This window comes from Schistosoma haematobium, chromosome 1 (assembly GCF_000699445.3).
Source record: "Schistosoma haematobium chromosome 1, whole genome shotgun sequence".
Lineage (NCBI taxonomy): Eukaryota > Metazoa > Platyhelminthes > Trematoda > Strigeidida > Schistosomatidae > Schistosoma > Schistosoma haematobium.
In genome coordinates this window covers 30,887,069-30,911,146 of record NC_067196.1, presented here as the reverse complement: position 1 = coordinate 30,911,146, position 24,078 = coordinate 30,887,069, and the positions used below count along the sequence as shown (strand labels likewise).

General features: G+C 34.5%; 1 protein-coding gene across 2 annotated transcripts; it reads right to left on the bottom strand.

Annotated features, from left to right (window-relative positions):
- Positions 1-2,366: 2,366 nt before the first annotated feature.
- MS3_00007342 (uncharacterized protein) lies at positions 2,367-21,268 on the bottom strand (the record flags this gene model as incomplete). Of its 2 annotated transcripts, none has more annotated exons than XM_051215607.1 (16): positions 2,367-2,605; positions 4,576-4,822; positions 7,640-8,327; positions 10,419-10,650; positions 17,005-17,206; positions 17,764-17,931; positions 19,789-19,859; positions 20,087-20,192; positions 20,233-20,296; positions 20,329-20,397; positions 20,427-20,587; positions 20,625-20,715; positions 20,750-20,823; positions 20,857-20,941; positions 20,979-21,093; positions 21,128-21,268. In XM_051215607.1, the coding sequence occupies 14 exons, from the start codon at positions 21,225-21,227 to the stop codon at positions 8,234-8,236; spliced, it is 1,632 nt and encodes a 543-aa protein (XP_051073698.1). In that variant the 3' UTR covers positions 2,367-2,605; positions 4,576-4,822; positions 7,640-8,233. The 2 variants fall into 2 exon arrangements, with proteins under 2 accessions (XP_051073698.1, XP_035586896.1); XM_035731461.2 differs by having other exon boundaries at positions 8,242-8,327; positions 21,128-21,227.
- Between the last annotated feature and the right edge of the window lie 2,810 nt (positions 21,269-24,078).

Sequence of the window (24,078 nt, the reverse complement as noted above, 5' to 3'; positions counted from 1 at the left end):
TACAACAACGCTTGATAACTATTATATATATCAACTGAAATGTTATTGATGCTACTCAGTATAAAGAATGACATAACAATAGCAATATTACAAAAATACTTTAATAGTCCGAAACATACCATCATAGGTTCTGATCCTTAATGGTCAAGATCAATTTGTGTGCTATTTCACACCAAAATAGTGTTGTACGTATACCAAGGATAAAAAAACTCCGACTAATTCTAATCATTCCAAGATCAGTACCACGGTGCAAACTTTGCACAAAGCTGAGTACTAAATTCCATTCATAGTTCCAGAACAAGTGAGCTAGAGACACCACTAATATACACAATGAGGTAAATATTAAAGACTACAGTTAAATGCGTTAAGATGATTAACACTTTAACAAATTGTGAATCACGTAGACGTGGCATCAAAAAGAAGTATTGATTAACTTTCAAACTTCTAAATTATATTATAACCTGAGTTGGGCAAGCTGAGCATTCAGACTGAAATATACAGCTGTCTTAAGAATTCTTATTCGCATAATCTAAAAAACAGTGGAGCGTCAATTGCATATTCATGGTACTCGTTAACAATAGATGATGTTTTTTCCCCGAATGTTGATGGGGATATACAACATAAGCGTGTATTCATGTTTATATATTAAAGGATGAATTTCTGCATTTATCAATCTTATCTCGTTCAAGAATTGAGGAAATACAGGGTAATTAGGGTATCTTGCAGGTTTTATGATAGGAAAATGAATCGACACTTTTACCAATATTGAGTATATTACTTGATATGTGTTGTTGTAGATATAGTTTCTAGTTGGAAAGTACGCCACCAAAATAAATCAGACTGCTGAAGACACTTGCTTACGGCTATATGACAGACGGTAATTTAAGGTGATCTTAATGAAACGCCCCTTTTAGTGTTTATATGACCTTTTCTAATTTATTTAAGATTAGCATGATTGGTAGTCCTTCCGAATTCCTTAACATACGGGTTTTACTTAGGTATTAAATTAATGAAACGGAAATATTGGTCATAATAATAATATAATTGAGCAGGCTACTATCTTGTTCTAAAGTACGAATTTCGCTCAAATAATTTTCATTCACTTACAGATATATTTGTGATTGCCTTGTAGTCTTTCTTTATATGAACATTTACAGTGGAAAATTCTCAAAAATAATTATGCTCACATACACTATGAGTACTTTCAGTTATTAAAATAAATAGTACCATGGATTATGATTAGCATAAAAGTATCCAATATGCTTATATATGTTAATTTCACAGATTCAAGTGACTTTATCAGTATTAGTTGTTTTATTGAATCCATTAACACTGTGAAATTTATTAATTTATCGTATCTTACTGTGGTATTTGAACTAACTGGTAATTCCTTTGTACTTGAGTGCGCGCTTTTCACGAATCCCAAATAGAATATGTTAAGTTCTGCTTCTTTATTTCTACCTGCCTAAAATTGCACTAGTTCGGGAATTCTTAGTTAGAAAATCAGTTTGAATACTTGTAATTATCACGTTATTATACAAACTACTAATTATGATATTGGCGAGTATAAACATGGGACCAACCGGTGAAACATTGCTAGCAAATTCAGTGGAATTTTTATCGTATTCAAGCATATTAATTGAAAGACTGGAGCTACTATTTTCAAGCCTATAGAATACATTTTGTAAGGTAGAACCTAAGAATGAGAAAACATCTGAAGTAATAAATATGAGTAAATACACTAAAAGTATTAGCCCTGACTTAGAATACATCGCACATTTTATATTATTTAGACACTGCTGCAAATATTGAGCAACTGTGAGCTGAACTAATTTACTGCAAGGATTTATAGAGTCTGTACATTTCGTTGAATACACTGAACACAACAGACTCCCACTTACATTCCTTGATAAGCATCTACTTATGTTCGTTATACTGGCGAACTACTTTCAAGTTCACAAAAATAAGTGCCTTTTCCCACAATGTATATGAACAACATCTACATAATCTATTCTGCTAGATTATTAGTTCATATTTAATGCTATGACACTTGATAGTTTCTATTTAGTCAGATATATAGCTGTTATGCGGTCATATATAGAGTGCATTTGTTCTTTACTTAGCTACTATTTCTGGAGGTAAGATTACAATTGCGACTACAGAATTAATTTGGCTCTCACACCAAAAGGAAACCTGATTTAGTAAAAAATGTTGTCAGAAACAAACTGGTTGATCTTTGAAGTTTTAATATTCCTGGGAAACTTTATACTGACTATTTATTTTTTACTACACGGTCTAATAAGTCTATCTGATAGTCCTTTTCTCGAAGGATTAACATACGCCAAAAGTCTATGGAAAATATGACTTTTGTAGAAAGATAATGTATTTTTTTAAATATATATATTTAGTAAAAAATTAATAGCTAATGACATGAAGAAGCTTATGTGACGTACAGTTACAATGAGAGAGAAGGCGGGAATATTTTACAAATTTATTTATATCATATAAAATAAATAAGTTTTTTCCGAATCATTCTTGTTGAACAAATGGATTAGGTATAGATTCCATTCCATCTGCAGGACAAACAAGTTCCACGGATGGACCCCTGTAAGAGACGAAAAAAATTAGAAGAGATTGTGATTATTAATTATAATAACTCTTTATGTAATTATATAGAAAGAAGGGCATGGTTCATTCAAAAGTTTAGGCTTTAAAATAACTTCCAGTGTTACATGAATTTTATTCGGTATAAAACCATTTCAATAAGAATAATAGAAGATTAGAAAAACTGCTGCTTGGAAACTGATTCGAAAAAGACAACAAAATGACTAAAAATAAACACTTCAGTTGGTTAGTATAAAAATTATCCTTTTGAATCAATATGAAAATCAAAACACTTTCCAGTCGGTATTATCTTTGTAAATTCACGAAAATTTTCGAACGCAATAGCTTTTCTTATATATATATATAATAGGTTAAATGCACTATGTATCAGATACCTTGATGACGTACGCCAGTACTCTTTAATTTTATTAATATACCTTGGAATCAGTACATGTAAAATAACTCTTTGCGTGTCAGCTTAGCCGAAAAAGTGATCAGTTTTAAGTGAGGAATTTTATGTATATGCATTCCATCACAGAGTAGTACTGCAGAGGAATAAGTTTTTCAAAAATTATTGTTATGACCTTGAAGTTGAGGGTTCAAAACTTTTTCTCCACCCCGTCGCCAATTGTTATGACCTTGGATGTCTGACTTTTCGATCACACGACTTATCTACCAATCCGAATACGACTTATACGAATCTTCACACTAGGCCAACCAATGACGTTCAACCGGTGTGGGCAGTTTAGCGTCCTTATTGGTCCTATGTCCTACGAGCCCTTCCACTTGAGTCCAGAACACAATACCAGCTTCCGAATCAGAGCAGATCGTTTATTTCAGGCATACTTGGTTTATATATCAATCATACAGACCGCAACGTACCATAAAATAGGAAATAATATTTGTACACAAATAAGCCAAAAAGTGGCTGTGAATGAAGGAGGCAGTAGTTAATAAACTGAACATAACTTAAGGACCGTAAATCGTACAATAATAAATTATAGGTCAAAATAAAGCTTATCATAAAAGGAATATAAATATCCATAGTGTAATTGTTGCGTAGTTATACAATAAGAATATTTATAGAATATTAGTCCATGAATAGTCCTTGGAATTTACCTGTAGTTTAATCTTCACCGGATATAACAATTATATAACAGTAATGAGCTGAATTATTAAAGAACAAGTAGTTTCATGAACGTCGAAATACAAATTAGAACTTCAGGACTCCTTACTTTTTGACCACAGTTTAGCTAATTACTAAACGAACACAATTAAACACTGTAAACGATTATTACTCAACAAGAGATCATTTTCATATGATACAAGGCATTGTAGCATTAATTTCCTAATTATAAATAATATTGATTCAGCATTCTTTGGTTAGCTTTTGATGTGAAGTTTAATAAGATAGTTGTAGCATATAATTTTACATAAGATATCCACGTATAAATCAAGTGAATTCATGACAGCTTTAGAGAGATTGTTGTTAGCATAAGAAAGACTATCTAGTTATTGTAATGAATGTAACTAACTAGTTTTCAAGAGAACATCATTTGAAATTCTTGTGACAAGACATGAATATAACTTTCCTTTCGACTGCTTCATTTTTGAAAACTATTGATTCAAGTTAAATAATTAATATAGGACAGTAGGTTTGAAGATGGATTTGTGAACGTGAAAAAAAAGCAATCATTTGATGTTCTCTGAACTTTAACAAATTACCGTAGTTTTTTCAAGAGTTTTGATGTTACACAACGTAAGTCAGTATTGATGTATTTAGTACACTTAAATATTAAGAATTTATGATCAAGCACTAAAGTTTAGCAACAACTAAACAGTAGCAGAAATTCTTATTTCCGAGAAAAATATTACGTAATCAAAGAATAGTCTTTAAATACTAAGTAAGAATAACAGATGACGATTAATAGTTTGGAGCAATTTCTTATAGAACTAAACACTAAAACTAACCTACAAACCACAAGGGCGAGTTCTCTTGTATCTTCAGTCAAACGATGAGGATCATCTGGATCACGAAGAAATTCAGTAGTACAATCAATCACCATATTCTGTAAATTATCGCATCCTTTCAAGATACCAACAGCTTCCCGTCCACCTGAAAATTTGACACGGATTCTTTTATCTATATACTTGTTTAAATCAATTATAGACTCTTTCTTATGCTTTTCCGGTTGTTTATCTCCAGTAGGCATTCTCGCTAGAAATGTGTAGAAAAGATTAATTAGAACAATAACAAAGTTTATCACTAACATATATGAATTATCAACGATTTTACGAAAGATGATCATTTTCAAGTTTTTGTTATTGTTAAAAGAAATGAATAGTTGATGTTTTAAATATGCTTCCATTTTGAAGGCAGAATGGTTGCTGGAAAGTTGTTACTTGAAAAACGTCAGATTTGAGTCATTTTCTTGCAGTAGGAGCTACTTAACGTGAATATATATATAAGCAAAAATGGATAAGGCAATATCAAAGCAATACACACAGTATACACATATGCCAATAAGAGACTGATCAACTGCAGTCCTAATCATCAATGGGAAGATTCAAGTAAACAATACCAAGTGAATTTAAACTTCATCCCATTGCGCAAGCAAGTGGCTATCAGGATTCAGTAGCTAAGTGGATAACGCGATGGCGTTTTAAGCGAACGGTACTGGGTTCAAGTCCCAGAGTGTAAATCAATCCTGAGATGCAGATACATCCAGCTGACGAGTCCAAAATAGAATGAAAAGCGCATCCTGGATTCTACTGCTAGCCACTATTCATCTTTGCTTATGAATTCACGATAATTCAAAAGGTCGTCAAATACTTAAAAATTTAGCATAAATTTAAAATAATAAATAATCAAAGTGGATTGGAGTGGTGATTCATTTCAAATAAAGATATAAATAATATAAAGCAGTACACATAAAAATATTTTTTCATCTTATTCTTGTTACTTATTTGTGGATCAGTAACAAGTAATAATTAAAATTTTTATCCGAAAGTAAGCCAACATATAGACTATTTAAGATGGTTTCCTATTCAAAGAGCATTTCTTTAAAAAAAAACAATAATATTCAGTGCATCTAAACAACTTCTATTTATCTAGTATTATTTGAACGTGAAAATGTATACAATTTTGAAAACTAAATATTGGCTGAGAATTAGAATAACTAAGGGAAAAATTAGCATTTATGCGGTTCATGTTGAAAATTCTTGAGAAAAGGAAAATATAAAATTTTAGTTAATATTTAACGAGTTATATTTTATTTATTAGATGGTTACTTAAGGTTGAATCAAATATCCTTAATATTGAGCTATCTTTTAATACATCAATTGATGATATAACTTTAATCGCTGAAAATTTATTACTAATTAACTGAGTGTTACACAGCTTAGTATTTTAAATATGCTAGTAAGGCATGTATTATGATATACGAATTGTAGTACATTGTGGTATTTTACTTGTATAGTCGAGTTACGAATTTTTATAATAAAGGTATTAGTGACTAATCATAAAACCTAAAGGATTAAAACGAAAATGGTAACAAAATTTTAAAGTTTTGTTATCTATAATTATATTAAACGTTATTTAAGTTAAGTGTTAATATTTTCTATCATACACAAGAATCATCAGACATGGTTGGGATTTTGTGATTCTCCTACGAGTTGATGAGATTGTACTTCATGTTTTTTGTATTCAATCAGAGACTGTGCTTGGGTTATTTGGAACATATTTTTCGGATAGTGATGAAAACTAGTCATCGTTCAAATCTGGATTATTCTTATATCATTTTCAGATTAAGAATAATTCGAAAATTGGTTGCGCATATAAATATTCGTAATGGATTGTACACATGAGATCGATTTATCATCACTATTGAAGATAACTTCCGGTGACTATAGAAGTGAGTCATATAACAAAGCACAAAAGTGTACAACTATATCAGTCAAATTCACAGTTCTACCAAATTTTATCACGAAGATAAGTGTCACGAGTCATTGATTGCAAATCATCGTTAAATTCGAATTTGTGGATATTTTGTGGCTGTAACCTATTTAGTTAGCGGCAAAATGTAACTGATAAATTACGTCAAGTTCTATACCGAACAAACCATATCTCAAGGTTAGGTGATAAGTTAGATGAAAACAATAAATGGATTACCAATATAGCGAAGGTCACCACCGACGCGTTGATTTGTTAACTCATAAATAAACATGAATTGTTGTAGGCAACGAGCCCGATATTTAACAAAACAAATTCCTACAGTTTTTTAGTCTATTTATTAGGCTGATTACGAGTTTCTATGATAAGTGAACTGGACTGTAAAGCTGAAGTGACTAGGTTAAAATAGATAGAGGTTATGCATTTCGATGGGTAACTATCATAATCACTTAATTATTATTATTCAACGAACGCTAATTGCACTACTTTTGAATCCAGGGAAAATCTCTCAAGCATTCATTTACCATAATTACTTATTTACCATTTGATTGGTTACCCATTTTCATATTCTATTTCGCTTGACAAACAAAAATCGATGGGAGAATATTCTAAATTGAAATATGTGCTGCCTTTAAATGACTCAGATGATTAGTTTCCGAATATTTTTCAGTCAACATGACTGAAGTGTGGTTCAGTTTATATGTAAGAACCATGTACTTTACCTTACAGTCGATAATCATAAGAGTAGTACAAACGTTTAAGATAAGCGACCGAATTACGGTTTTTATCTGGTTTGCACAGAACATTATAAAATTAACAATTGCCAAGTAGAAGAATAGATATGATTGGTCCACAATTCTTATTTTATTATCTTGCCCTAAAAAATAATACCTACTATTCTGAGGTGCTTGTTCTTCAAGATTATTCCGGATTTCTTGTACTCAGTCATCCTGTTAACTATCTCATATATAAGTACAGTGAACGACTTTTACTAGGGTACACGCTAATTTCATAACAATTCGTAGAATTATTTCATACATTAGTCGAATTCGAGTGGCTTGTTCAAATGTGAATGAAACTTACATTATCAGAAAAGACTAAATATGTTTCTTTTCCCTCAAGAAAAAAAACAGCTGTATACTTTTAGATGCTAAAACAGTCATAATCAATGTAGAGACTGTCACAAATGTGTGTTGGCTTAAGTTGCCATACCAATTCAGCATGATGGGATTAAATTAACAGAAGTTGAAACATTGACTACCTATTTTAAAAATGAAAGTAACAGCATAATAATGAAGAAAACAATCAGTAGTATGAATATCAGACATTCATACCTAGGGAGGTACAAAAAAGAAGTGCATTTTGCTCAATATTATCTTTTTTATTAGAAGTAAATTAATACATAAATTAATTACGAATACTATACATAAATCGTAAGTCGATATAATTAATTATAAATATAATGAAACCTATTATAACCATTATCACGTATGTAATAAAAAATTACAAATAGTGTTTAAATTAGGAAATATGGAAGGAGAGAGAAGGGAAAATATCTGGTAAGAAAGAACATGACAAAAACAAACGAACATTGAAAAGATTAATGTAAAGCCGGATTAAAGAGAATGTTTACTGGAAGACTATGTGTAAGTAAATAAATACCATAGTAATGAAATTCTACAAACTAGACCAGACAATTGCTTTCTTAATACGTTCACATGAAACTAGAGAATTACCATTCGGATTCCAATGACAACAAACGACAATATTTCTGAAATAAAACAAACGAAATAAAACATCTGGGTTTAAAGTGAGTGACATGACGAAATAGTAGATTTACAGACTCGCGTGCGAAATGTAAATTTAAAATATATTTAATACGTATTATGAATGTGAAGAAATTTAAGTATACATGAATAATCAACGAGGTCTCATTATTGAAACATATGAGCATTCCAGTTAAGTATGAAGCATAGCTAGTCTCAATATCACCTCAAATCCCAATGTATTGAGAGGCTTAAGATAACGCATCCGAAAAAGTGACATTACACAAGTAGGGTTTACTTCCTTTACATCAGTAGTGCAGACACTCCTTATAGTAACGAAAGACAGTTGATGGGTTGGGCTTCCAGAAAAAGATGCATTGAAAGCACAACCATATCAAGATTTAACTTAAGTAGATTGTAGATAACTGGAAACAATACGACAATTTTAAATGATGGAAGAGTAGTCCAGTTTTTTCTTCTATATCTGGTATACATATTGCTAAGAGGGTCCTATGCTACTCAGTTTTGTGAACAAGTGTTGGTGCTTCCTTGTAGAGATAACAACAAGTACATTTTAGTTCATATTTTCGCATAACATTTGCTCTTTCAATACTGATTGTTACAACCTTCAGTTTGCTAATCTCCTGTCTCAATGTCATGTTTTTTTTTATCATATATAAAAAGCTGTTCCATTTGATTTTTTCTTTGTTAAATACCAACCTTTTTCGCAGTGCTGTGTTCTTTTGAGTTTTAATGCTGGGGAATTTGTAATATACTCCTGGTATCCACGCTTTTCACGTAGAAATAAACTTAACGCAATAGCCATACTTGAGATGACAAACGTTTAAGTGTACTTTTTCAGACAGTTGCTATCATATTATATACACATATGCCGGTATTTCATATACATTAAATTTAGAGAAACAGTAAATTTGCAATATTAGATGACACAGTAAATATAACCAATAGCTTGACTATGAGATTAAAATCGTTTCATATCTTTCTACGTACTAATTCTTACTTCCTGTACTATATCCTTATATGCAATCTTTCTTTTATACATTATCACCATTGACTTAACTACCTCTATGAATCCGGTGTTTATCTTGCTGTGGTAATGCGGTATAGCAGCTTGGACCGATGCATCTATGTGCCTGGTTCTACGTTGTAGCTGACTGACTGACTAAATTTATTGAAAGTGTGGCTTAAAGCCTGATACATACACATACATGCACTTGATAAATGAATTATAAAATTAAAAGCGTACGTCCTCATGAGAAGTGATTTTCAAAAAACACAAACTCAATATTCTTTGTATATGATTCCACAGCACCAATACGATTTGAATTGTCATTCCCATCAGTTTAGCTTTCATGGTTTTACAAGTATGATGATTACAAGTAAAGAAAGTACCTTAAACATTTCAAGTAGATATTTCTAAAAAAACAGATGTCAAACAAAATTCACTCTGAGCACTTAGTCCTCGTATTTAGTTTTTAGTCACCACAAACAGTAATCGTTACAATTATCTACTATATTTTATAACATAATTTAAACATTTATTATTGTATTTTTATTCAAACTTCAAACTAGAAGAATTTCAAAAAAACAAACCCTTAGTATCCTCACGAAAATACTCAAAGATGAGTCGTGAATTGTATTTATTTATAGTAATATGAACTAATGATATATTGCTTTGTAAACAACATATTGATTAAAACCTGACAGTTAAATAAGAATGAATTTGTTTAATATCGAGCTATCCAAGAACAAAATATGAATAAGTGATAATTCTGTACCTTGAGGGAAAAGAAAATGAAGGCTTCAATGAAGTCTATCGATTGTATCAGATAATGGAATAATATTTGTTTTCCTACCTACTTGATTTTTTATCCTTAACGTTATTAAAGAGGTTTGAGTGTGTAGTTTATATCAAATAAACAGGCTTCAAGCATCCCAAGAATGAAAAAGGAACTGATGAAGAGGAAACAGAAAGAAATCGATAACCGTTACTCAAAGAAGTCAGTTGAGCAGCGATTACACAACTTTTAAAGTACATTTAATTTTAGATGACAATTTTCGAAATCAAAACATACGTGTGGTCACGGAGACAAATTTCTAAATTTCCTGAAACTGTGCTCCAAATATAAACTCCACCATCATGTCCACCAGCAGCTACATAATCTGAGTCAGGTGAGAAGCATGGTCGAACTATATCTAAACCTGTTTGAAAACCATCAGCTTTCAAGCATTGTGTAACTTGATTCATACGTAAATCCACAATTTCTAAAGTGTTGTTACGTGTACAAGATAAAACAGTTGTGAAATCTAAAAATGCAAAAAATAGTTAAATGTAAAGTTCTTTTTCATCAATTAAAAACAAGAGAATATTTTTAACTGATAGCAGAGCACTTTTCTACTTTAGAGAATACACAAAAGTATTCAGTAAGGGTTTAAATCCCACTTTCAGAAGATAATTCATTTACTCATGTTAGTTTTTCATACATATTCAACAAAATGGATCAAAAAGATCCATTTAAACTATTAGTCTTTTAGTGATCTACTGGTCTCTTTCTATGATGTGCATCAGAAACTTAACAACAGTAGTACAGTAACATATTTCATGTATGCGTTTACATACATACACATACAGTATTACAAAGTTCAAAGGGTGAATGAATTGAAAATCTTGCATTTTCAGTTGTCAGAAAAGTAACAACATTAATTTTTTATCATGTTTGTGACATAATTGTGAAGTTGAATTCGTCGAAGGTTGTTTGAGATCATGTTTTGAAATATTTTGATAAGCAGAAAATGATCCGTTTGTATTCATGTCAAGGATTTATTGAACCTTATATTTAATGTAAATATAATGACAAGTACTTCCAATAACCATTTTTAAGTTGATACCTAAATGAATGTAGTTATCATAATATAGTTTGAGATTACGAGCAAACGTTTGCAGGGAAGGGTTTATCATTATTCTCCACCTTCAATTCATCTATAATTAATATTCGTTAAATATAAATCTAGGATGTGCGTAGTATATAAAGAAATATTTAAATGAGACCTATTAATTTCATTCTTTAAAACATTAAAGTTTTGAAATCAAATCAGTCGAAAAATATTTTTTATCATTAAAAATACTAGTGTGAACGGTCGTCCAGTGCTTCCAGATTTTCCATGGTGGTTCAGCTTCAACTGACTCATGGATTCAATTAAATTAAATTACTGAAATCTCCACAAAACCCTCTACTCATGATAATCATTATGTGGTCATTAGTGACTGGCTTCACGAGGTATTTCCTGAAGTTCTAATGAGAAGCCGTGAACAGCGGAGTTCAAACAGGTCTGCTGTCAGATAGTAACTCACTGAAGACAGTGGTGGACGACGGCGCGATTTCGTGAATTGGTTGACGTTAAACATTAACACCGTTAGATGTCAGCTCAATGGTCTAGAAGTTAAGTGTTCGCGCGCTAGACCGATAGGTCCTGGATTCGAGTCCCGCAGGCGGGATCGTGTATGCGCACTACTGAGGAGTCGTATAATGGGACGAAACGGCCATCAAGTGCTTTCACGTTTTCCATGGTGGTCTACCTTCAATTGACTCATGAATTCAACCATTAAAATAAGATTCAAGAAAAAAATATAAATTAGTGAGACAAAAATATTTATGAAAAATTCAGAATCTCGGAATCTCGGGAAACGACAAAGAATGGATGCACCTGCACCATAGCAAATGATTTTGAGCCACGACATTCAAAGTCACTGATCATTGGTTACGATAATCACACGAAACACAACCACGTAGTCTACACCTGTTAACATCGCTCAGTCTATTAGTCAGTATCTTCATGGTTTGGACGTTCCTAGCTTCCTTTCAACCCACTCTTACACCAGCTATCCATGCACGTCGAAGTAGTCGGTGGGTGATAAAGACCTAATAAGTGCCCTGACCATCTCAGTAAATAGATGGTCAAAACATCCCTAACCCTAACCTACAAATATTCTCTACTTTTGATGGCCATGTTTTACAGCCACAAAGTACCAATGGAGCAAACTATTGCGCAGTGTATTCGTCCTCTGGTGGGCAGGTGGACATCTCTCCGATGTAAGTCATAAAAAGCCAATTGAGCTTTCGTAAGACGCTCATCCATCAGTGCTGATTGGACTCAAAAAGAGAAGTGAAATTACAAGTCCGTCATTAGTCAAGAGTTATCAATTCTAAATGTCGAAACATTAATTATGAGAAAAATCCAAAGTTCAAAAGACAGAAAGTGAGTACAGTCGTTTTTCTGCTTCGCAGTGACCAAGTATATGCCGCATACATATATAAGATCAACTATTTCACTCCCTACCACTAATTCAAGCACCTACCCATACCAGTCCTGGAACAACACTTGCATTTGGAGAGAGAGAGAGAAAAAAAAGAAAGAGAGAATCGCATCCTAAACATGCTTGCATTACTGATTAGAGTGATCAGAAGACTGCATTTCGTCAGCGTCTTCACTAAACACAACTATGTCATCTGCATATTCTAAATCAACAAGTGAATCTCAAAGTGGAAGATTGATTTCTCAGAAATCAGGCAATCAAAGTATTGTCTCTAAAAGGACGTCTACAACAAGGTTGGACAAAAATGGAAAAAGCAGATAGTCTTAACGAAAGTCACCCAAGGTTATCAATTCCGATGACAGTTCACCGTAAGTTCTGGACAGACCAGTAGTGTCTAACTAGGGAGCCTGTACAAGGTTGATGTCACTCGTTGGCATGCATTTCAATGTCAGACACTAACACAGAATATCACAACTAACGGAGTCGAACGCCCTCTTCAGGTCAAGGAATACAACTATAGCCGGAAGACGAAAACAATGTTTATGTTACAGGACCAGAAAAAGGGTGAATATTTGGTCTATCTATCTACATCCACGTCTGAAACTAGACTGCTCTTCATGAGACTTAGCTAAGTGTCGGAGTATTGCCGAAGCTAATATTTTAGACGCCATATTACTTGCATGACAAGATAATAATTTTAAACGGACGCGTGGTTTTTAATAACTCTATAAAAACCTACATTAGCGGATAACATTCATAAAATAGACACTTAGCGGTGTAGGATTTATAAAAGACAGGACTTTAAACCCTTTATTTTTGATTGGTTTACATTAAGCTAGCCGTAGCGAGAATCATTGTTTAAATTAACAGCATGTCTGTTTTGGAAGTCCTGCTTTCTTAAAACAGCCTGAAGCCGCTAAATGCTTGTCAACTGGAAGCTATGACCTGATGTGAGACTCTATAAAATCATGTCTGAGTCTAGAATTGTTATTTTAATCATTAGTATTGTGATGCAAATTAGACAAAACGAATCTACTTATTACTTCACAGTTATAACTATATTACTTATGAGTAACGAACATTTATCCCCTTACTTATACTTTACTGACTTAATCAATGGTAAACTTTCTAATGGTTTGATAAATATTTTGTCTATTCAACCGCACTGAAAGAGCATTTTTCGTGCCCATATGAGTTGAGATTTTACTGTTCTTATTAAATGCATTACCTTGGATATGGAGTTGATACAAACTAACCATTATTCATAAGATATTTCGTCTAAATTCGAACGAATAGTTTCATTGTTAATGTAAGACATTAAAGTCGAAAAATATATTTGTGAAATCTTAGAGATTGAATTTTAAGCAAGTCCAACGTTTCTCTTGGCAATTTGGTTCAAGCTTGTTCAAGGAAATACAATCAAACCTCAAAATTTTGGACTATGAATAGGTACATGGTTCTCCGGTTAACTGTATATTAAACAGGCCATCCAATCAATTATATGACCCAACTCTATATATGTAGGTGAGACCACGAAAACTGAATGTGGAGATGAAGAAACACAAACTTTGCTTGAAGCACATTTCTAAATCCTCAGATGATATTTTAAAAAATCTCAAAAAAATCAGCGATAACATAACACTCAGTAGAGTTGGGCCATACAATTGGCTTCAGTGGCATAAAGATCCTAAAAATAAGTTTCAGGTCTTAAAAAGAGAGACTAACAGCTAAAACCATACACATGTGGGCAAATCCAAACAGTATTATTAAGATGGAATGTAATTAGTTGTTCCATGGCAACTAATGTTTAATAAGTAAACCTGAACTCTTTATTTAATTTAATTTACCACTCATTATCTGGACAACAACAATTACTTTCAACTGTTCTAATTAGTTGATTTATCTAAATATATGGTAAACAATTAACCTAAGTAGCATAACAGCACAAGCATTTATTCATTTGTTTTTATTTTGTTTTATTTATCTTCATTTTATGTATACTTTCAACTTTGTTAACATGATTGGATGACCTGTTTAATATACAGTTAACCGGAGAACCATGTACCTATTCATAGTCCAAAATTTTGAGGTTTGATTGTATTTCCTTGAACAAGCTTGAACCAAATTACCAAGAGAAACGTCGGACTTGCTTAAAATTCAATCTCTAAGATTTCACAAATATATTTTTCCTCCTTAATTTTTGACTGTTATTTGTTGGAGAATCATTTATTATTTATATACTTACATACATATTCTGAGAAGCCAAGTCTTTTTGACTTTATTTGACCTTGTGTGAATTGTTTCGGCAAACATAAAACGGTGTGTTTGGTATTTCAAATACTTTTGCTCAAGCTTCAGTGAATCCCTCTGAGTAGGCACTCTATCTGTTTATTTATCTGCCCTAGTACAACCGAGTGTGGGGAGAGTCAACTCTTCCTATCCGAATGCTCTCACATGGCCACACGTATACAGCCACTCCTAGGGAAGTCTCACTCACTGTTTTCTCGTGGAGGGGGTGTTGTTTACGAAATTCAGAGGACGAAAAGTGAATGTCCGTCGCTTTAACTGGGTTGATGGACGCAGAGAGTCCACCTAGGGGAGTTGGAAACCCTGATTCCAGACAAATGGTGCCCATGGGCCCCAGTATTCTGAGTGAACAGATGGCATATGAACCAATTATTGGTCAGTGACTACCATGGGACTGCATCTACTGAAGCTGCCCCACTGCCTTGTGGGTCAGACCTTTAGATCGAAAGCTCCAGGTGTGGCCCCCTAGGAAAACCACCTGCGTCGGTCTGGACATCCGGTCAGTATCACATCCCACACACAAATCAAGTGACTTGTGTTGCCCCTTTGTACCGATATTTATGTATTCAAATAAATAATATTTATTTGTCTACATATCGACTAAGAAAGAACGATTCATGAAGGTCTGTTCGGGAATATACGGGTATTAATCATCTATGTTTCTTCACAAAACGGGTTTAGCGTTTTGTGAAGTATATTATCCCCCCCACTCCACCATGCCAAACTTTGTGATAAGGCCGAGTACATAATGAATATGTTACGGTCACTGACTGCAAACGGAGATTCTCTTAATTAATATTTTGATAAGTTATTAAATTCAACGCCAGTTAGAATTTATCTATTTATTTATTTTAACACAGATACTGGTACAAGGAGGCACCAAATACATATGCGCCACACAAATCTCATTTGATATGTATGAGGGCTGTGATACTACCTGGGTGCCCAAACCGAAGCAGGTGGTTTTCCTAGGGGGCCACACCCGCAACCTTCGACCGGAAGGTCTGATCCACAAGGCAGTGGAGCATCATAAGGAGATGCAGTCTCATGGTAGCCGGTGACCAACGATTGGTTTATACGCCATTTGTTCATTCAGGATACTGGAACCCATGGGTACCATTGGTTTGGAATCAGGGTTTTCCAACTTCCCTAGGTGGACTCTCCATGTCCGCCAACCCAGTTAAAGCGACGACATTCACTTTTCGTCCTCTGAATTTCGTAAACAACACCCTTGTCACAAGAAGGCAATGAGTTGGACTTCCCTGACAGAGGCTATATACGCGTGGCCATATGAGAGCATTTCGAGAGGGAGAGCGGACTCCCCACTCTCGGCCATACCAGGGCATTTGGGGGCACTAGTTAGAATTGACGATATTTCTATTAATTTTAACGGTTGAATCCATGGGTCAATCTAGGCTAGACCACCATTGAAAACCTGGAAGCACTGGATGACCGTTTCGTTCTAGTATGAAACTCTACAGCAGTGCATTTGTATTAGCTGAAACCTTCTATGAACTTACAAATCATCTAATTAAAAGCTCATCGAATGATGAAGAACTGTTATCCTCCAAGGTACATAAAGTAAATCTATTAGTAACATTTCTACTGATCGACATAACATAGTGATATACTGTAATGTGGACGTTTTCTGCAAATTATGGTTGATTGACCCAGGCTTTGGATTGATTATTACTCGTAAACCGGGGACATAATGTAATTTTAGGGACTTAAGGTTAATTTGTAGCTTCAGGAACGAGAAATCCAAGATGAAGATTATTGTGAAAATTGACTCAGGGATAGATTATCTCTAACCCATAAAGTAGTTCAAAATGGACGTTCGAAAATACGGTACTGAATTTTTGTACTTTTATCGCGTAAGCTCAAAAAAGTATACAGATTCGTGTAGAGTATAAATACATGATAAAAAATTACAGCTAGTTTAAGCTAAGTTGAGACAACTGCGTTTATTAAAGTCTTGATCGATTGTAAACTACAAAACATTATTTAAAAAGTCATCATTGAAAAAGTCAAACACTCACCAGAGGAGATGTCCATACCAGTAATACGCCCGGAGAGCAAGATTTTGCCAGTATTTTCCCCAGATCGTTCATCCCAAATGCGTAAATGCTGATCGAAATGGCCAGTAACAAGCGCAGATATGGAGGGACAAACAACTACATCTTGGAATGTGGAGGCAGCCATGATGGTACGCCTACAACAGCACTTGTCAACGTCCCAAATCTGAGATTACCCAAAGTAAAATCAATTGATTACAGAAGGAAATTCAATCATTATTACATAAAACGAAGTATAAGCTGCACAACCTTTTAGATTAGGGTAATGAGTAGTTAAGCATGCTTTTAAGTGTTATATTATAAAAATCTATGTGGTATAGAATGTACATTTGAACAAAATACCATTTTAATAATCCTGTCTTGACAATGTATTCTTGGCAAATTTCAAAATACAGCTGATGTCATTTTAGTGAGTTCAAAGAAAATCTTGTTTTAACCTAGTTCAGAAACTGGGAATGTCTCGTACGATTTTTATTAAACGATTTTGCTCAAACGCTTCAACCTACGGTCACTGTTATGTGGATCCATCATCATATAGTTCTACACATACAGGATGATGCCTAACAAACAGAGAATTTATGTCATTAATGCATCTTAATCTGTTTAGGTTCATAAAACAAAATCATCCATAAAATAAGAATTCTAGCAAGAATTCAACACTTAATATTAAAATTATTTTTGAAAAGAGTGATTGCAGTGATAACACTAAACACTCTAAATCACCTTGATCGTTCTATCTGATGAAGCAGTGACAACGCGGTTAGCAGACCTCATAAATTTAGCAGAGATAACACGCTCAGAATGTCCTGTCAAATTGACTCGAAGTCTGGAATCATTTAGTGTCCATACACGACACGAAAAATCACTTGAGGCACCTAAAACAGCAGTTTCCTAAAATAAATCAGGAAAAAGTGTAAGTGACAAAACACAAAGTGGGTTAGTACGATGAAAGAAAGAAAACAAAAATATTTAACATTCTTCGGCTGCGAACTTATACTAGGTAACGCAAAGTGTCGCGCAAAATTAATAATACTTAAAAGGCATAACTAGACTGAAGAAAAGAAGTGCTTCAACATGAATAGATATAAATTAGGATCATTACCAATCTGCGATAGTTTGATAAGAAAAGTTTTACTTAAATAGAATGGGATGAATGAAGAATCGTGAATCCACGAGTTCAGACCAATAACGCTCAAAAGATTCATGCAGAAAAGAATTTACACCAGCGAAATCAATTTTAAGAGATTTCGACTGGTAAGTCATACTGTTGCGCAAAGCCAAATCATGTACTGTCATGCCCCCTATGGTCTACACTAACAATCGACGGTCACTGTAGGGTTTTGTGGATATTTTAAAATTTGAAGTTACAGGTAGCGGACTGGTTACTGGGTCACATGATTTAAAGATCAGGCCCTCATCGAGAATGTTGTAAGTCCTGTCTTTGAGTCTCGGTAGAGTTTTGGATGTAAATCGGTGAAGAGTCCTAGACCAGGACGAAACACCTGTCTAATGCTTTCAGTTTTATATTAATTGTCTGACCAAAGTCAGTCTGTGATCCAAAACTTCAAAGTCGCTGGTTTGTTGGACTATCGCTAAGTATTTGCAAGAACACTGATTTCTTTCTAAGGACTGCTCTAATGAAAAACATACCTCGATGTAGCCAGTAGCTCCGGATGGACGATAGCATAATATTGACATGCGCAAACTACAACAGCCAGAACTTAAAAGATAAAAACCGATGAACAAAAAGACAGGCAGCAAACGGTAAGACGGATGTAAACTTATTGAGTAGTGTGAAACATTTTACAGCCATTATTTTGCAAATTGAGTACTTGTTGCTGAGCAAGAAAGAAACCTCTGATGAACAGATCTACACCACTTGGCGACGATTTATCAAATGTAGAAAAAACAAAATTAACTGACGTTGAGCGAGAACGGACGTTTTAATCTGTCAAATGGGGAGTGTTTTAATTGTGTTCGAGTTCAAACGTAATGTCAAATACATCATTGTGTGTAAATTTAGAGATAAGGTTTTCTTTATCATTGCTTAAATACGGTGAATATGCCGCACGGAGATTCCGCGGGTGTTGTGACGATTGGTACTTTGTAACGTGAATATTCAGTTACTACTTACCCCATGATTTACTTTACCGATGTCACATTTTGTCTCGTTTTTTGTGTTGACTTTATTTCGCATAGTTAGCTGCTATTTTTATTTTTCTTTCATAATCCGTCTTATGAGGTATAAATTAGAATATTTTATTTATTTGAACACAAACATTGGTACAAAGGAGTACCAGAATACATATACGTCATACAAGTCACTTGAGTTGTGTGTGGGCTGTGATACTGTCCGGGTGCCCAGACCGAAGCACGACATACTAAAACAGCGTGAAATGACAAAAATTATTAGGCTTTGAGGTGTTCTCGTGTTCATTCGTCAGACCCATGTAAGCAGAATAAACTGAGACTTAAGCGAATTAGAAAATCAGGTGAGTAGATCCATTAATAATAAAACACTGAACGTATTTGACAACGCGATGGTGGTTGGTCTACAATGATTATATGGCACATAATAATCTAAAGTATTTAGACGGCCCACAGATTTCGATGCATAAGACATGACCGCGACTATTTTTGAATGCCCGATTTAATGAAACTAGGAATAAATTCCTCTGGAAATGCGTTTGATGTATACATAAAACTTACTCAAAAAAAAAAACATCCCAGTTACATTGGGAAACTCACATTTGGGTCAAAATCTATGGCAGTGACAGCAGCATTACAACCAACAAGGGTTGAATGGATTTCACATTTTCCTAGTTTCAAAAAATAAGCAATTGCAAAAGTATGAAAACATTTGCACAATAAAATATTCTACTATAAATTATACGAATGGTATGACTTTACAAATTTTATACCACATGTGATACGAAATTCACTCAAGAACAAAGTAAATGCAGAGTATAAAACAATGCCTCTAATTCAAGTAGGTTTCGTTTTGACATTGTAAAAATTTTACGCTGGACAATTAAAAAATGTATACCATTTAGATATGTCCATAATCGGAGTTTACGATCAAATCCTGCTGATCCGAAAATGTGGCCTGATGGAGTGAACCGAACACTATTTACTTCATTTTCATTAGCATCCTAGAAGCGACAATCACAAGAATGTTGATAGAGAACTTACTATTTTGACTGCAACGTTACGCGGAAGTGCAGATTTACAGGGTAGTGGTTTGTCCGAACAATCACTGAAAAGTTACAAGAAACAACAGAATTAAACCTATCAGTAACGCATATAGTCGAATTGACTGCATCTTGGAGATTCTTGCGGATTGTTTCTTGAGTTTTTCTACGAAATGTTTAATATTTTAGACTTACCTATACTGCACATCATACTCTATATTTTTCAACCTTTCGACAGTGGACTGGAGGGCTTTTATTCGTTTCATAAGTTGCAGATTATCATCCTCAAGTTGCCTGTTTTTTGTTTCTAGTGCCTTCGCGGTCATTAAGTGTGAGGCCTGTTCATCTGTAAGCAACTGAGAACACACGTTGCATAACACCAATACAACACACTTCTTTAGTTTCCTCTAGTCCCTTAACCTTTTCCATCAAGTGATGATTCTGCACTTGATTAGCCTTAAGGCAGTCCTCTAACTCCGAAATCCTAAGCAGCTCGCTTATATAACTGTAAAACCAACTTCAAGGACTTTGATTGGAGCAAGGTGTCTTTCTCCTGAAGAACTCTGTTTAAATCAATAACATTTTGCGCGAGCTAGCAGTTTTGCAAACAGACTTTTGAACTTACGTTCCCTTTCTGTCGATGCAATTCGGTAACCTCTTCTTGCAAATGAAACACCTTCTGCTCATAGTCATAGGATTTGACAGACTTTCTAAGGGAAATCTTAATATCAAGGGAAAGAAGGATACATCTTTTCAAGTTCTAGCTGTATTGAGGATTTCTCTTGTTGGCATAGTGTTAATTCACGTACAAGACGAGTGTTTTCCCCCTTGATGTATAACACAATGTCCTTATTTGAGTCGTCTGAAATTGTAAATAAATGCGAATTTAAACAAACATTGTGTAAAAATTTCAGTAAAAAATGACTTCTCAATAATATCACGTTCAAGCAGGGATGTAAGTATAGCATCTTTCCATGAAGGACCCTCCTTGTCCATTTAAACTGCCGCAAGGCCACACGTTTGCATTAGCCGCTCCGAAATATCCAATGCCTCTGAGATTTCGCAAGATAAACCAAAGGCATTTCTTCAAATCTTATCTTGATGTGACAGGATGTATTCATACCTTGGTGTGTGTACAACAAGAGTAGTTCAGTTACTCGTCTCTAATATTTTTAGTGAATTCGGTAGATATTAGGATATCGATGTATTTTGAGTTTAAGCTAATGCGTATTTCTTGAGTAAGTAAAGTCGTAAAGGAGCAAGGATCACAACCAGCTGGAAAAATATTTCAAATAAGATAGACCAGCAGTGAGAAATATGTGATTGTGCCTGTTCTTCCTCCCTTTGACTGGAGACTAGTCGATTATCTGCTTGTGAATCTCAAGTTTTTTTCAAATACAGCTTTTTTGATCTTATAACTTGAATACTTTACTGTTATTATGCTATCAGGTCATCTATTTCTTCTACTGGACAGTTCTTTGCCCAGACATCGCCATATCAGACATTAGCTGGATCGAGTGTACTTGTATAAAACTGGTTTGTGCTTCATAACGAACCTCCAAAATTTCGTTTAGGCAGTGAGGTGTACTGGACAGTATGGTCGATACTTGTCAATACTTGCAGGTTTACTCAAACTTGGATTGTTCAAACCCTTCAGTTTGTATCATTTAGATTCTGCTTAACTGAGTTTCGGAAAGATTTTGAGAAGAGCTACTACTCCTAGTTACTTTTGATCGGAGATTAACGAATTTTGGAATGACAGCAAGTCTATACTGAGTGAGCCGAACAATCAGAAAAAGATGTTCGAAAGATTTAAATATAGTGTTTGAGACATTTAACTACAATATATAAAGGTAAGAAATGCGGATGTTAGTGTGGTTTTTCAGAGGTCGAATCTCATTATAATCACGTACTGATCTGAATCGGAACACCACTGTGAACCAAGGAGCACTGTATAGCCTCTTCTTCCTAGCATGGTACTCATCACTAGTGCGCGTCTACCACACCACGATTAAGAATCGAAAACAAGACTTGTCTAGCGCACAAACGCTTAAACTCTAAACCAGTGAGCAGAGATTCAACTGTGTGCAGTCTGTATTCGATCTATAATAGTGAACTACCATCTTCATTGTCTTCGGTAGGTACATTCTCCACAACTGACACAGTTTGGCTTCATAGGCCACGGCTTCTCACTAGAAATCTGGTAGTCTTTTTGAAGCTAAGCACTTTGGAGTGCATGATAAATGTCAGTATGAGGTTGTGGAGATTGTTAAATTTTGTTGAAATCGCAAAGCCGTGGTTAATGTGTCTTATAGAGAACCTACATACCAGGACGACACAGCTATCTGGTGCCTCCAGGTTTCCGATGATTGTCTAACTTAGATCGATCCGAGAATTCAATAAAAAATACCGTTCTCAAAGAAGTAAAGTCTACATATTTCACTTTATTGAATAACCGAATGTGTTTGTATCACACCTAATTTTTCACTTTCTATTTAAGATAAAGTGTGGTGGACCTTTATGAAGCATGAGCGGTTTAGCTGACAGCTTTAATGAAGTCCGCGGAATAATTTTAACTTTTATAGCTGTATCTGCACGATATATGCTTTGGTTTTTCAATGATGGACTGAGCAGCTCGACATTTCATTTACTAGTTTTCGCAAGTCTAGATTTATTACCCGAATTTTGCAGAATGCTAATTCTGGAAATACAGGTGGTCCTGTGGTCGTGATGTGATGTGTAACATAGCTGAATACACATGGTAATTTCTGTCGCATTTGATATAGATCGAGAGACATGACGAGTATTTGCTGATAGTATTGATAGATCATGTGAGTTAATGTGACTGGGTGGTAATCTAAAACCGGAAAAAGTCACGCAAAAGGATATTTAAGCACTAACGCCTAATAACCTCCATTTGCTCATGTTGTCGAATAGATTACGGTATTGTTGCGGGTCTATACCAATAATTGACATAGAAACATCTGCAACAACGAAAATTCAATGATTGGGTTTGCGAAAAAGCAACAAACTTTCGTCATTTCACCAGTGATGTATAACAGGTTGCTATGTTCGCCGGTTGTAAATTGTCCCGTTAAGCTGACAAATCTGACCGTTTGAACGTCCAGCGCTTGTTGACGGTAGGATGTCTTCACCCAGTTTTCCTGATAAAACTGAAGGCTGAGAGCTTGATCGCTTTCCCCTAGGAGAGTCAGAAGTGAGTTGTCAACTACAAATTTTTCGTTTGTAGATACGCAGTCTACGCTTGACAGCGCATGACTGTTTCTCCAACGAGTCGCTGACGTGACACTTTCGAAGAATCAAGCCTCAGTAGAGTTGTCACCTCCAATGTACGTAAGTTCCACGAAATTGACTTTAGAAGAGCTGTTCCCCTAGAATCAGAATATGAGTAAATCTGGGTCGAGTAGGACGGGGCAGTACTTCCAGCATATGACTGTCGTGCTCCATGTTAGTAGTGGGCTTCCTGTAGATGACTCCGACCAGACACCTCGAGGTGGTTGACAATCTTACTGAGCACCACGCAGATTCATGAAGATTGATAAACTCGTGGTTGTGCACTTGATGTATTTCCAATCAGAGTTGCAAATAAAGGTATACTCCACGTTACATTCATGTTTTTCTGTCGTTGCGAAGTAAAGACATCCCGGGTGCTACTAGCTACTAGTCTGTGTATTGGGAAGATATCCATGTTTCAGATATTCTTATCACATGAGCATTGTTAGTATTACTGAGTTCATGAAGCTTATCCTTTTATCGATAAACTCGTGGCGTTCATATATTAGCAGTTTATGCTTTCAACTTGAAAGGTATGATCTTACATATCCCA